Genomic DNA, 14,720 nt, shown 5'->3' with positions numbered 1-14,720 from the left:
GTATACACTGTGTAACATACAAATCATGTGCATACCTATTTTGTTACTTAAATACATGTATAAAAATGCATGCCATGTATATGTAAATGCAGACACAGACACACTACAACACATGCACTTGCTCTTACATTTGCTTGAAGTTTGAATTTTAGCAGAAAAGTTTGAGATCTTTGAAACTTTTAAAGCTTAAGTTGACTTCATCCATCTCCAAGCTGGCACAGAACTGCAACTTGAAAAAAAAACTTTAAAATCTTGCCTCCATCTCACTTATTTGAATTATGACTCAAACATTAAAACAAGCCACATACAGCAGCAACCTAAGTGGGAGAATTTACATTAATTAGCCTGAGATGCTGAACTTAAAAGGCAATTTTTATTCTGACCAATAATGACTTGTCAGGACTTGCCTTATTGTTTCAGAGCCTAAGAACAAATCTATTCATTGTAAGATGACAAAAATTAAAAGCTGATCCTCTTATTTCTAGAAGAAATCTTGTCAAACCAGAGCACAAGGGAAAACAGTTATAGCAGCACAGTTGCCCCATCCACTAGCAGGCAAAGCTGTTGCATGTTGCTGCAGTCATTCAGGCCCCTTGGACAGCCAAGCTGAGGGTGCTGCCTTTTCCTCCCTCCCATGTTCTTCACCAAGACACTCGTCCTGTCACTCCATGCCCTTGCCCAAAGACCCTCTCCAGCTCTTCTTGTAGTCCCCTTAGGTACCAGAAGGGGCTCTAAGGTCTCTCTGGAGTCTTCTCCAGGCTAAACACTCCCAACTCTCTCAGCCTGTCTCCACAGCAGAGTCCTCCAGCCCCCTGATCCTCCTCATGGCCTCCTCGGAACACAGCCCAACAGGTACACATTTTTCTCATGTTGGGCCCCCAGAGCTGAAGGCAGCACTGCAGTTGGTCTCTCATCTGAGCACAGCAGAGGGGCAGGATTAACCTCAGCCTGCTGCCCATGGGGCTTTGGATGCAGCCCAAGACACTTTTGGCTTTCTGGGCTGCAAGTGCACATTGCTGGGTCAAGTCAAGCTTCTTGCAACCAATATCCTCAAGTTTTTCTCTTCAGGGCTGCTCTCTGTCTCTTTTTCTCTGTTCCTGTTTAAGATCTGTTCCCTCACAAAAATATTACAAGATCACATCTCCAAAAGCCTTAGTTTGGGTTTCCTCTAATAAAAGGAGAAGCAGCTATGGTTAACCATCTGCAACCACCCTGCTTGGGAAGGATGTAGGGAAGAGCTCCTGTGATCAATCTCAGCAAGGCTCCTGCTCATCCCTACAAAATTTCTGCTTGGATAGCCAAGTAGGATAGAGAACAGTGGAAACATCTTGACTACTCATCACACTACTGTTACTTTAAGTAAACAATCTACTTACCTTCTCCAGGAGGCAGACAGTTGTGCACTAGACTAAACTTTCCTGGAGTGGGAATCCCCACAAAAGTAAGGTGAGAAAAATAATAATTTTGCAGATCATATCTTTGCCACAGGCTGAAGGTTGGATCCCTGCTCTTGAATACAGGATCCCTCCATTACAATGCTTAAAATTAGATAAGCAGAAAGGAGTAGAGAAGGTGCAAACAAAAATCCACATTCACATCCCATCACAAAGACCTGCAACTCTATGCAATGACTGATTCCCAGGAAGGAATTTTACAGCAAGTAAAAAAAAAATAAAATAAAAAGGTACAACAGATTTCATAAGTACTAACGAATTCCAAATTTAGATACAGTTACCAGTTTGGAAGCCAAAAGGTCAAGAAAAGAGGCACATCTGGCCTATGAGTAATTGAGAAGGAATTTGTTTACACAAGGACAAGCTGAGAGGATGAACTGCTGCAGTCAGCACGAGACCATGGGCTGAGCACTGGAGGCACCCACAGTCACCAAACAAACCCAAGCAGCAAACAGAGAGATGGAGTCAGCTCTGGACATTCAGTTATGGACTTAGACAACCTTATGATCAGATCATGTTTTCCAGAATTTGCCTCCAATCTTAACAGGACCATTTTTGATTATTTGCCATTGAAGAAATAAGCAGAGTCCAAGGCCTGGAGAAAGCTCTAAACCCAGGAGCATCAAAAGAGCCTAAATGTCTGTCTTAGCTGAAAGACACATTTGAAGAGTCACAGGCCACTTGTTTCAAAGTCCTTTCTGCTAAAGTGCTGCTCTTCCCAAACTTCTAGGCATAGCTGACCTTCACAAAGGAAAGCTTGGTGTCTCCACAACTGAGTGCCATTTAACTTCATAAGAGCTAAGGATATTTCAGACATTTGTGCTCCTGAATTTCAGAAGAGCAGAAAGACTTTTGGCAAGAGAATGTGAGAGGACAGTTCTCACTTCTGCCCATGTCTCCATAATTGCCTCACCAAGGAATTACCTCTTTCTGTCCAAGGTACCTCAGGATGAGCAAGTTTTAAGGTAATTTTCATTATAAAGTTATATACAGAGGTTGAGGCTAAAGTCTCCTCGTAAGCCTCCTCCTTTGCAAAGTAACATTTTGCAGAGTTACAACATGAGCAAAAAATCTCAATATCAATACAAATTTCCTATTTTCTGTAATATTTAATAGAAAAATTGTCTACCCACTTAGCTTATACTACAATGCTTTTATTCACCATGTTCAGTGTTTAGACAAACAAGCTTAGACAAACACCCAAGCACTTTCTAACCGTCCATGTGACATCACCCATTCAGCATTTGCTGTGACACTTGACCACACACAGCCTTCCTGGAATTACTAACAACAGCAGCAAATCTATCCTGAATGACAATGAAAAAAGTGTTCTTGCACACTCATGGCAGCTGCAACCACACATGAAAAGCTTTCCTTGTACTTGTAAGAAAAAAAAAAAAAAAAAAAAAAAAAAAAATCCACCACCAAACCCCAAAATAAAACACATTATCTGTCTTCTGTGGAAAAAAATCAATCATATGTTGAATGTTTTCATAACTTATCAGAACAGTGAACATGTCCTCTGATCTGATCCTACACAACTCTTCACCCAGACAGACCCAACTGCTTACAGTGACTACCCCAGACAAGCATAAGAGCCTGTATTTTTGAAATCACCTACAAAATCCAGTCCTCTCATTCTGACTTTCCTTTAGGTCCTCACCACTCAGTATTGCAGCATAAAGCATGAATTTATCCTTTAGATTCTAGATCAAAGCACACTCACAGGATCAAGGCACAGGACTGCAACACTTGCTTTCTTCCCATCAGCTTCCCACTGCACACATCAGGAGTGTTTGCCATGAACTCTGGGTTTCAAGGTGATTATGCAAAACTTAAAGCAACAATTGCAAGCCTATAATTTAAGAGCAAGCATTTACTGCAGAGGTACTACTTCTGATCTAACATTTACAGTCTCACATCTATGCTAACATTCTTAGCATTCACTTCTGACAGCTTTAGTGGTTTATCACACTTTCACATCTATGCTTTCACACCAGCAATGACTGCAGTTCTGCCCATGGTGTCCTTCTCTTTCATTTGCATTAATTCCTGCACAGATCAGTTCTACTTTCAAAGCAATCTGCATCTTCCAAGCCTCCTATATTTACAGAAAACACAAGCAGGTGGGCAGAGCAACTTTGAAGTTTATGTCCATTGTTCCAAACATGCCCAACACCCTGATTCATGCTGAACTTAAACTGCCTGAGAAACCAAAATCTTCTAAAGGCTCCAGTCTCCCTCTGCCTAAGGAAATGAAAATTGGTTTGGAACAAGTTTGTTTTCAAGTTCACCAACCTTGACAATATTTCATTACTCTTATCCCACAGCTTATTTAGGATTGGGTTTTCTTCCTATTCAACTTGATGACAAACTAGTTTTGATGTCTGTATTCAGTTATTCTTTCCTGCATGTTAGTCAGCCTCTCCCCATAAGAAACCAGATACTGCACTGAGTGGTTTTGTACAGCCACTGTTTTCATTAATATCTGTGCTTTCATTATGCTTAGCAAAAAAATTATACAGCCACACAGCAGTATAAGCTCTCCTTGGAAAAATATTCTTATGGACTTCAGGGTGAAAACAGATTCAAGATGTCTCAAGAATAATGTTCATGTATTTTAGGGGTACCTAAAAACTAAATAATAACCCATATGTCTATTTTAAATGTAATTATATTCTGAAATGTCTGCAAAATCTCAGGATTATTCAATAGGCAGAATCCTGGCACACTAACACAGCAGTAGAGAAAAAAAGTGTAGGCTTTCATTGAAGGAAAAGGTGACCTTGGCATGAAATCAAGATCTGCAGGTGGCAGCTTCAAGTCTGAATTTGACAAAAGATAACTACCTCACCTACCCAAAAACCAACAAATTAAGCAATTCACTATTAAAAAAGCAAGCATTTGGCTCAAAACAAGAAAGAAATTAAAATACAGTGAAATTAAAGTCTTGCAGTGAGTTGTAGGAGTGGTGGTACTCTTAAAGAGCCCAGCATGGTATACTTCTAAAAGACACAAGACATGACATTCACTTAGAGGAGACTGACATAAGTGTATAAATTACTATGGAGCCAAGATCTTCTTGCTCAGGTTATACTCAAAATAGCAAATGAAGCCATTTTCAGAGATATCAGTTTCCTTTTAACAGCAAAGAACATTTCAGATCAATTCTAAATTTAATCTTAACCTAGGGTATTCAAATGAAGTTCTCAGAGGACATTATTTACTCTTCCCCTCCTAACTTTAGCAATTTTAACCACCTTAATCCAAGGACACAGTACTAACTATATTTTGCAGCTCCCATGCTGCATGCCCAAGCCAAAGCTTGCATTTGGGTGGCAGTTCAAGAAAACTCCTTTGAAGTCATTTAGGACCCCAAACCAAAGTATGTTTCTGTTGCATGACTGAGCATGGATTCACTTCTCCCTCTGCAAATACACAGCACCTGGTCCAAACCAACACATTTCACCTCAGAATACCAAGTGCCCTGTTTCCTATAGGCTCAGAGCATCACTAGAGCAAACCCTTGTCAGCCACCAGCATGTGACACAGATTTGCCTGTCAGTGGCACACAGACAGTTGGTTCCAGCAGCATATACTGGATATTTGACCAGGTAAATCCTCTTCCACAGGGGAATACTTGTGTTGGAGGGACAGATGTTCAGGATGGTTGGTCATTGTTCAAGGGATTTGTTCAGCAGCTCCCTTCAACAGACATGCTAAGAGGTTTTATAATGAAAAACTAAGTTTTAGAAGTGCTCAGGCATTTTCTTCCTTTCTTTAAATTACTGCTGTATAATATGCTCTGGCAATAAGAGCAACACAGGAGAGGGTAAATTTGCCATCATTTCCCATTAGCTGATACAATTTTTAAGCCATCCATTGGCATGTTACAAACCAAAAGTGTTATTTTTCTCCCAGAAAGGACGTGTCTATGCTGTATTTCAGCCCAGTATTAAATATGCCATATTTTAAATTAAAGCAGCTAGAGTTCAAAGCTAGACCAGTTCAATAGTCTAGTAAACAGAGAGGTCACTGGACTGATAGTTTCATAGCCTGCATAACTTTAGAGTTAGAACACAGAAGGGGAGGAAAAGGAAGAAGTCAGATTTAGCCAAAACCAGCCAAGGATCAATAAACACTTTCACCTCCTTCCTTATGTGACTGCCTCCTCCCATGCTCTCCCACTAACCCTACACTAACCAACCTCAGGTTTTGTTTGCTTTCTTTACACAGCACTCCACACATAGAAAGGCATCAGGCTTAGAGCTGCAAACTCAAATCTTGTCCATCCCAAAATATCATGGCTATTCCAATACCTCCAGCAATGCACTGAAGCCATATTAAATAAAAACACCACTGTGTTTGAGAGATAACTTTAGGACCTCAGTAAAGACCTAAATTGATGTGGTCAAAGACACTACCACAGAGCAAGAGATGTTTGGCTAGAAGTTTGCCCTTCAGCTGGGGCAATGCCACTCATGCACAGACCCCTGGTCCACAGAAAACCTTTCAGCTTACAGCTCATGCTGAACAAGATTAACCAAAAACCAGCCATGGTAATAACATACAGCAGAATCCTATAAGTATACCCAAATGTATCAAAAATATCCAGAGATTGACAAGACAAAATAAATGTTTAAATGAATCATAACCATGCACAAAAATGACAAGCCTGTACGGGCAGCAGCTTTAAAGGGTCACTTTTGTAACAGCCAACATCTGATGCACTGATCTCAGTTCCACTTAGTGCATCACTGAATTACTCAGTTGCTGGATTTATCCTCAGGTACAGTCAGAACTCAGAGGTCTCAACACATGGTTCAGGGAACAGATATGAACTAATGTCTCCAGGTTTTTAGGAAACAAGCTCCAGTACAATATGTCACCTACTTGTCATGTGCGACACCTACACACAGCAATTTTTTTGTGTCTTTGCTGACTGTCAGTGAAAAGATATCGTGAATTCTATTTTCAGGACTGACACCAGCCTGAAGGATTCATATCAGCTAGCAAAGCCAACTTCAGTTGTTGCTTATATCTGCTTTTTTTCGTGAACTATCATTCATGTCATTATGAACCACACATTCCTAAACAGGGGCTATTACTAAAAAACACATCCATACATGCACTAAGTTTATCTTCCTTTCAAGATCATTATATATAATTGCCCTATGAAGTAAGTACAGTTGACCAAACACAAACAATACAAGGTTAGTCAAAAAACAGGTGTCTTGCAGCTCAAATAAACAGCAGGGAAAGATGATTCTACAGTTCAACCACCTGAGTCACACACTCTAAGACTACACAAAGTGTACTGAAAAGGAGCTCCCCACAATTACTGGTTGCTGACCTACCCCAGTGCCATGAGTCCCATCCACACTGCTGCCATATTTCTGGGGTTTCACTACTTCACCATAATCAGCATCAAAATTAGTCTTCCACACCATCACCTGCAGAAGAAAGTTAACTCCATTAAAATTTTCCAGCTAAGTTTGTATACAGGTCATTCTTTTCAACCCTTCAGAGAAGAGTCATCAAATCCACAAAGTTTCCCCAGAAGAGCTTTGCCATTGATTAAATTAAGGATGTTGTTTGTAAATATGCTACTAAATACAGACAGTTTAACTGAGTTCTTAATGGATAAGTGACCTCTTTCAACATTCTTTGGGTCAAGAACATCATTAAACTCGAATGACCAAGAAAACTTCAAAGCATGAAGAATACACCATTAAAACCACAAATATTTTAAAATCCCATGCTCAGCCTTATGATATTTATCAGCCACACCCCAACCAACCAGTCACTCATCATGAGACTCATTCAGAGGAAAAGGAGAGTTAGTACTAAGACCAGCAATAGAGATATTAAGCTAGTTTGTCAGCTGGACACCAAACTTAAATCCCACTTACAGGCCTCTGCTTTCCATAACACAGCACTGATTTCAGAAAAGAGGCCACTAACACATAAATCACTTCAACATATCAAGAGGAAATCCATGGAGTAAACCCCTCAGCAGTGACTCTACAAGTCCAAAAAGTTAAAGAGCAATCAGTCAACAATTTCAAAGGTCTGAAACACACCCAAGAACCCAGACAGCTCATTTGGTTATTAGAAGGAGCATTTATTCTTTACTTACAAATTTGCATCACTGCTTTGCATGAAATAAAAGCATTTTTCTTTCACTGTTGCATGGTTAACCAACAAGGCCATTCCATTGTGCAACAGGAAAAAAAAAAAAGTGATGTTTTTAGTGAATAGACAAATCTGTCTCTTCACAGCTAGAAAAGGTGCTGTTAGAGATGTGCATTGCCACCTGGTCCAACCTGGGGATTAAGGGCAATACAACACAGCTCTTTGAAGACTGATGATCCTTACTCACACCACTACTTTGGGTTGAAGTCTGTGTCTACAGCAGAGCAACTAACACTGTGCTAAAACCAGGACATATTTGCAGCACATGCCAGTTTGCAGTTTGGCAATTGAGTATGGGTTTCTTGGAAGGCTACATGTCCTACATTACCACGAAAAAAATTTGGTTTGACTTCCAGACACATTGTTAATAGAACAGCAAGTCACTTCAGCATGGTCCAGACATACTGGATAAAGGGTACACTTTTGCTTTCCCCACTGACACTGGAGAACAAAAAGCAGCAGCTTTTAAAGAAATGTGAATCTGTATTGTAACTCAGAAATTTATCAGGTACCTGTTCATCAGAACCTCCAGAAGCAAATAAGTCTCCATCTCTTGAAAATGCTACACAGGTAGCTGGTCCCTGCAAACACATTTAAAAGACAGGTTTAAAAAAAGATAAAAGAAAATTAAGTGTTACAACATTCCATTCATTGCAGCTTTACAAGGTATTTATCATTTGACATCAGCAATCTAAAGGCAAAATTTGAAAAGCTCTTACCTGTCAGGTAAATGGGCCATAATTAAGATGCCAAGCTTGCTAGCACTTCCCATTTCCCACACTTTTGACCACAGTTTAAGACACACACTTTTCAATATCCACAGCAGAGACAGGAACAAACCCATTTTTACAGCATCAGGCTTTTTCTTGTTCCCCTCAAACATTCCCTTTTCACTTAGAATTAGAAATTTCTAAAACTCCTCTTCACTTAGTGTTGAAACTATAAGGTTTTTGTATAGTAGGCTGGCTTAAACTGTTTTTCTCTTAGTAGTCTGTTAGGAGAGATGCCAGAGTTAATGCATCCAGGATCACTTCTGCATAGAACTTGCATTTTGAAGAAGCCTCATGCTTAAAACAGCCAGTTCTGAGAGACTTTAAATGCTTCCAAAGTGCTACAGCACAGGGGAAGGCTGAGGCAGGAGCTCTGCAGTTAAACAGAGCTGAGGAGCTGCTATGTGTGTTCAAGCCCAGGCACAACAGACAAACTGTTCTGCTCAGAGTAAACAGCTGAGAACCCAGATCTCAGAGTTTTATGTCAGCTGCTGAACACATTCCTGTGCAGACTGCTCACCAGCATGGGCAGAGGTCAGAATGAGAACTTACAGAATCTGCCTATGGAGCTGACAGGCTGGGGAGGGTTGGGAGGAAAAACAAACACCAAAAATTCAATCAGAAAAGCCACAACCACCAGAAAACTCCACCACATGATCATACACCTCCTGACAGAAGCAGTTACCCTCTTTCAAGTAAGATCATGTATTGCAGAAGGCAATTAACAATCTTCTCCTCACCCTGCCTCAAGCTGGAAGGAGACAAAATTCTGAGTCCCCATCTTTCCAATGGACATCACATGGAAACCTTACACCCTTTGCCTTCTCTGTAAAAGTGAATTCAACATAATAAATCCTAATAAAATGAAGATAGACAAATATCCAAAGATTGCACGTGAGATAAGCACCCAGTCCTCACTGCAACCCATCCTCCACAGTCCTGTGGGCTTCCAAGCATGCTGGCACAAGGTTATGGCAGCAAAACCAGTGCCTTGATGTGCTCAATCCCAGTGTGAAGAGTTTTAGCTTCCTTAAAATACATTAAGGTGTTTCCATATTATCATTTAACACAAAGTGATTTCAAAATGCTTTGAGGCCTTCCCATAGCAGCCCCTCACTAGACAGGACCTGCCAGGATCCAGCAGCAGCAATTCCAAACCGCACGCGCAGTCGTTGGTGTGACTAAGCCCACTCACCTGACACAGCAATAACTAGGGTAGATGCTTCAGACCAAAGACACTGCCATCAATCAGCTGAGACAAACTGTGCCTCTGCCTTTATTCCCACCCACCTACCCCAGTGTTCAGCTCTCTAATCACATGTCAGGAACGGAGGCTCCAAAAAAAAAAAAATGGAAAAGTAAAAGACAAGCAGTAAGAAAGGGCAGAAACAACCCCACAGCAGAAAATTGCTGTGGTGAATTTACTTCTATTTGGTGAGCATACAGAAGCTGGTCTTGGATTATAATAAACCAGTCAGATTTAGGAGGGCAGATAAAAATTTACGACTAAGTATTCAGGAACAAGCACAAGCGAGGAACACTGGAAAGAAGCAGTGTTTCCTAAAAATATTTTTATCAGTCTAAATATTTCAGTGTATTTAGACAAAATCTAGTACAACACAAATCACATCAAAACAGGCAATGAACTGACTCCAAAGTCATGGCATTCTGAAGGGAAAAAAAAGTTCAACGGAACATATTCTTCCCAAAATAGAAAATTACATCAAAGACTGAATGTGCCTTTATAAATTGAAAGAAAGGGAACAAACAAGTCTATAGACGCAACATCCTCTACAGATTGGCTGACATAAATTAAGTGAAAAGTATTCCTGCTACATACACTTCCAGAACTCTTCCAAGATACAACAGGTTTGCTATAGCAACATACAAATAGAGTTTGCCAAATACCCTTGCAATTTAATACTAACACATCAAACAAAAATAAAAAGCTACACTTGTCAGTTATTAGACTCAGGTAAGCACAGCAGAAATCCAACACATTTCTGATGAAGCCCTGGGTAACAGACATGAGATTGGAGAATGAAGAATTCAAATCTTCTTCTTTTCCCCCCCCTTCTTTTAACTTACTGTTTGCATTAAAAGTATCAAAAAGTAGCAGTTGCGTATTCTTCTACAGAAGTTGTAGAGAGAACTTTAAGCTTATTTCCCACATAAGTAGAACTTGTGGGACACAGCAACTTTTTTCTACAGGATCACTCAGCTCCTCTTTCTGTAGAAGGATCAAATGGCCCTCTATTAGTATCTCCTGGAGGTTCAGAATTTCCAGTCTGCACCCCCATTGCCCAAGGTGCTCCATACGAGCTGTTAGCACCAATCCCCAAACCCCTGCAGCTTTTTGCCTCAGACTAGACACCAAGCTGCAAGAAGAAGGGGCTGGGCAATGACATACATCAAGTCAGTGGTAAAGAACATTTCTATTTAATCCTCAGCAGGTCAATGTCAGGACTGTCAAGCTTTTGTGCGTGTCCATGAGAGTTTGAAATTATAACATCAGCTTTGGTGATACTGGGAGAGCTGCGGAAATTCTGAAGAAAAGTACAGAAGAATGCAGCAAGTCATCCACTGAAATTGTTAAGAAGATGGCCACTAACCAACATTCAACTCATCTCTTCTAGTAAAAGAATACCAGGCAAGGCAGAGGCAAGTCCCAGAGAGCCTTGAAAAGGACAAACAGCTCAAACACTGGATGGAGAAATCAACCACAGAGAAAAAGGAAGCCATAGAGAAGGAATGATAACAGCATCAAACCTCATGGTTTGCCACAGCATTCCCAGAACAAGATTCAGGCAAGGTCAGACAGGCATGGCACGGCAGCTGAAACACCAGGACAGCCCATTTCTAGCTGCATGCATAGGTGAAACAGGTGAGGTCCAGCCTGTTACATCATTTACGTGCAGAGACAGAGATTACACCTTCTCCCTATTTTCTCACTTCCTACAAAGGAGGTTAGTGACCTTAAGGCCTTTACTGCCCTAGCATTTCACAGGTTGATCAGCTTACATAAAACATTACGTTTGGCCTTCAGAATAGATGGTCAGACTATTCTGAATGACTTGAATGCATTAATCGCCAAGAGACGGGAACTGAAGCCAGGACACAGATTACACCACCAAGAGACTGGCAGGATGCTAATAGCATCAGTAACAACTGACACAGGGGTGACATAAGACAACAGGAATAGCATCCCAGAACACAAAGCTTTCAAGGGTAGAGCTAAAAATAGATGTCTCTGAAAGAAATACTTAAGAGAAAGGCCTACTGTTTAGTTTGGAGAAATATGACTGGAGCCCAGAGTCACACCTACACACAGGCAGCAGATAAATGTGTACCATCCATAAATAATGAGTGGACAATCACAGAGAAATCCCTCTTGAACACCCTTTTCTTCTCCCAGAGCTGCTGGGCACAGAAGGCATGTCACTTCAACAACAACAACAGAGCCAACACCAACAGGCAAGTCAAGAGAGGCCAGACTTCCAGGCTTCAGCTAGGAACAGATCTAACATTTTGGCTTCAGCATAACAGAAGAAACAAGAGCCAGGTTGGAGAGGGTCCAGGAATAAACCAGAGAAGAGTAGTTTAATGATGCACAGTCTGCACTGTGAAAGGGGAGGCGGTGTGGAAGGAAGCTGGAGAGACAAGTGGGGTCAAGGATGCCAACAGATTTTTACTTTTTTCATTTCAGTCCTGCAAAAACTAATGCATAGTAGAGAAAAGCCAGGTAAGAGAATAAGGAAAGTGCCAAGAGCTGGAATAAGGCATATCTAGAGGATGCAAATAGTTGAATTAAAGGAGAGCTTCCACTGCCACAAAAAGAGATGTAGAAGTGGGAGCCAGTACATTCAGCCAAACTCTCCAGGAACAGACTAACTAGTGCAGAGAGAAACAGAAGACATGAGAGGAGACAAGGCCTGAGAAGCAAACCCAGCAGCAATCAGCACACTGGGATCCCAGTCCTGGCATCATCAGTTCTAGGCATAAAAAAACTAAGAACAAACAGAGCAGTCATGGCTACTGTTTGACAGTGCTTTCAGCTGCTTCATGCACAGGAGAAGAGGGCAAGTCATATAGGAAAGGGAGAATGGAAGAGAACCAAGGAGAAAAGCACAGGAAACAGAGGTGGCAATGACAACAGGGATGTTTTCAGATGGAACACCTCTGACAAGAATTCCCAAGGATTCTCAGTACACAGGGCTTTGAGAAATTCCTAAGCAACACTGTCATGTTTGCACCCTCCTTCACCAGGGAGTAAAGGCTACAACTAACACAGAGAAAATTTACACAGGCATCTTACAGCTGAATCGTCAGCAGCTTTAACTCCTGAAAGCTTCAGTCTATAAAAACACAAGGCAAGGACAGAGAACTCTTACTTCCTTTCAAAATTCAGAAATGCTAGCCTAAAATCAATTGCTTGTTGTTTGCAAGACACACGTCTTTCTTTTCTGTTTGACCTCTGTGTAGTCCTGAGATGTCCTCATACTCTTCAAAGAGGACCAGGGTCACACAGATGTTTAATGTCACCTAGCTGACAGTAAAGGAGCACATTTGTTTCCTATGCACCTGCTCATTAGTCAGTGAGCATTGATGTTGCCCAGATAGGTAGAATGTTGCTACTTCATAGCTCAAGTCAAGGTTGCTTGAAGAAGTGTAACTTTGCATTTTCTGTCTTCCTATTTATGAACATAACCAAGAGATGTTTTTCAAATATTTGCTGAGAACTTCCATTCCACTGAGCAAGTCAGTCTGGAAATGCTCTAATTAAACCACTCCAAAGGGCAGACAAGTACCATGTACATACCTGCTCTCCTCTAGCAACTCTCTGGGGTGGCTTAGGGGCCTCAAAACATTCTGTTCTTCAACGATTGAGTACTAGAGGTGAATTTACATACCAAGCCAGTGTCTCATCTGTATGGAATTAGATAAGAGCACTTCACAGCTTGAAGCACTCCAGAACCAAAATATGCAGCACAATACAGAATGATACTTTGCAGCTGCAAGATGTCAGCTCCAAGCTGCAAACTTCTCTAATGATCCTTCTGCTACAAGGAGCCAGCTACATTCAATTAAAGACAGCAATGTAAACTTGGCCAACCTCCCCATGTAAACTACAGCTAATCAGCTGCTAACAAATTCCTGGCACTCCAGCAGTTGCGTCAAAGTATGTCTAAAGGACCTTAAGGTTTTTTTCCTTCAAGTGTCCACTTGCATGTAGCCTTCCCAGAACAATGTAACAGCAGCCAGCCTTCCAAGTAGGAACAAAGTGTCAACCAGAATGTTCAACCTCAAAAAGTCACAACTCAAGAACATCTCCAGAACAGGCTGTCCATCCGGTGACTAACTTGTAGCACTCACTAAAAAAGGAAAATCAACTTAATGACCAAAATAGTCCACACCACTTTGTTTTTAGCCACTTGGGGATACTGGCACAGGGATAACAGAGACAAAAAGTCCCTCGTTATTAAGTAACCTGGATTTATCCATGAGCAGAACTAGCTGGAGAAGCAGCCAGTGCAGGAATCCACCCCAGTGCGTCCACCCCTGGTGACAAGCACAGCCTGTAGCCACTGACAGTGGCTTACTGGGAATGAAGAACAGGCTGCCATATGCTTTTAGTGGAAAAGCAAGGCATCTGTTTAATCAGACAGTAAAAGAACCAGCCCACCAGAATACAGCCCATGCCAGACAGGAAATGCCAGGACGGGTTCCACAGATATCTCAGCGCAATACCCTTAAGGACAACCAGAAAGATACACCAGCCACTTCAATACTTGCACTCTTTTCTGAACTGAAGGAGCTGTAAATGCCACAACAGCAGCTACTCTACAGCTGGGCCAAAGGCAAAGCTTTTCCAATGCCAGTTAGATGCCCAGGAGGAAGAGACAGATACTGTTTTACTGATCTGAAGCAGCAGGAAGGAAGAACATGGAGCTTTAATTCTACTTCTGAATAGATGACCCACAAACTGTTCTGATATAGCCTTGAGTTAAGTACAACATTAGCCTAAAGGGACTTTCTATTGCTCATTCTGAAAAACTCCATCACCATAATCAGTTTTGGACTCTCATTCAATGCTAAACTCTTTTTTGTGCTACTGCAGTCAGTGAGGCACAGCTAGCAGCCCAAATGGGAGAAAAATGGAAAGCAGGTTCAGCCTCCTGCTGAACCATAACCAGGCACATCCCCTCCTGAGGGATGGGGGATTCTTATCCTTTTCCAGGAAGCTGCTTCCCAAGAACTCACTAGGCAGATTAACACAACAGACAAATATGAAAACAAGATT

The 14,720-nt window shown here is 41.3% G+C and overlaps 1 protein-coding gene across 3 annotated transcripts in view; it reads right to left on the bottom strand.

The window, feature by feature from the left end:
* Window positions 1–14,720, bottom strand: part of POC1A (POC1 centriolar protein A) — a 69,788-nt gene that overhangs the window by 43,769 nt on the left and 11,299 nt on the right. For all 3 annotated transcript variants that reach the window (XM_056501524.1, XM_056501523.1, XM_056501525.1), the window contains exons 8-9: window positions 8,162–8,230; window positions 6,812–6,907 (exon numbers count right to left, since the gene is read on the bottom strand). In XM_056501524.1, coding sequence (XP_056357499.1) covers window positions 6,812–6,907; window positions 8,162–8,230 — 165 coding nt within the window. The remainder of the gene's footprint in view (window positions 1–6,811; window positions 6,908–8,161; window positions 8,231–14,720) is intronic.

This window comes from Oenanthe melanoleuca, chromosome 12, assembly GCF_029582105.1.
Source record: "Oenanthe melanoleuca isolate GR-GAL-2019-014 chromosome 12, OMel1.0, whole genome shotgun sequence".
NCBI lineage: Eukaryota > Metazoa > Chordata > Aves > Passeriformes > Muscicapidae > Oenanthe > Oenanthe melanoleuca.
This window is presented reverse-complemented; position numbering and strand designations above follow the sequence as displayed.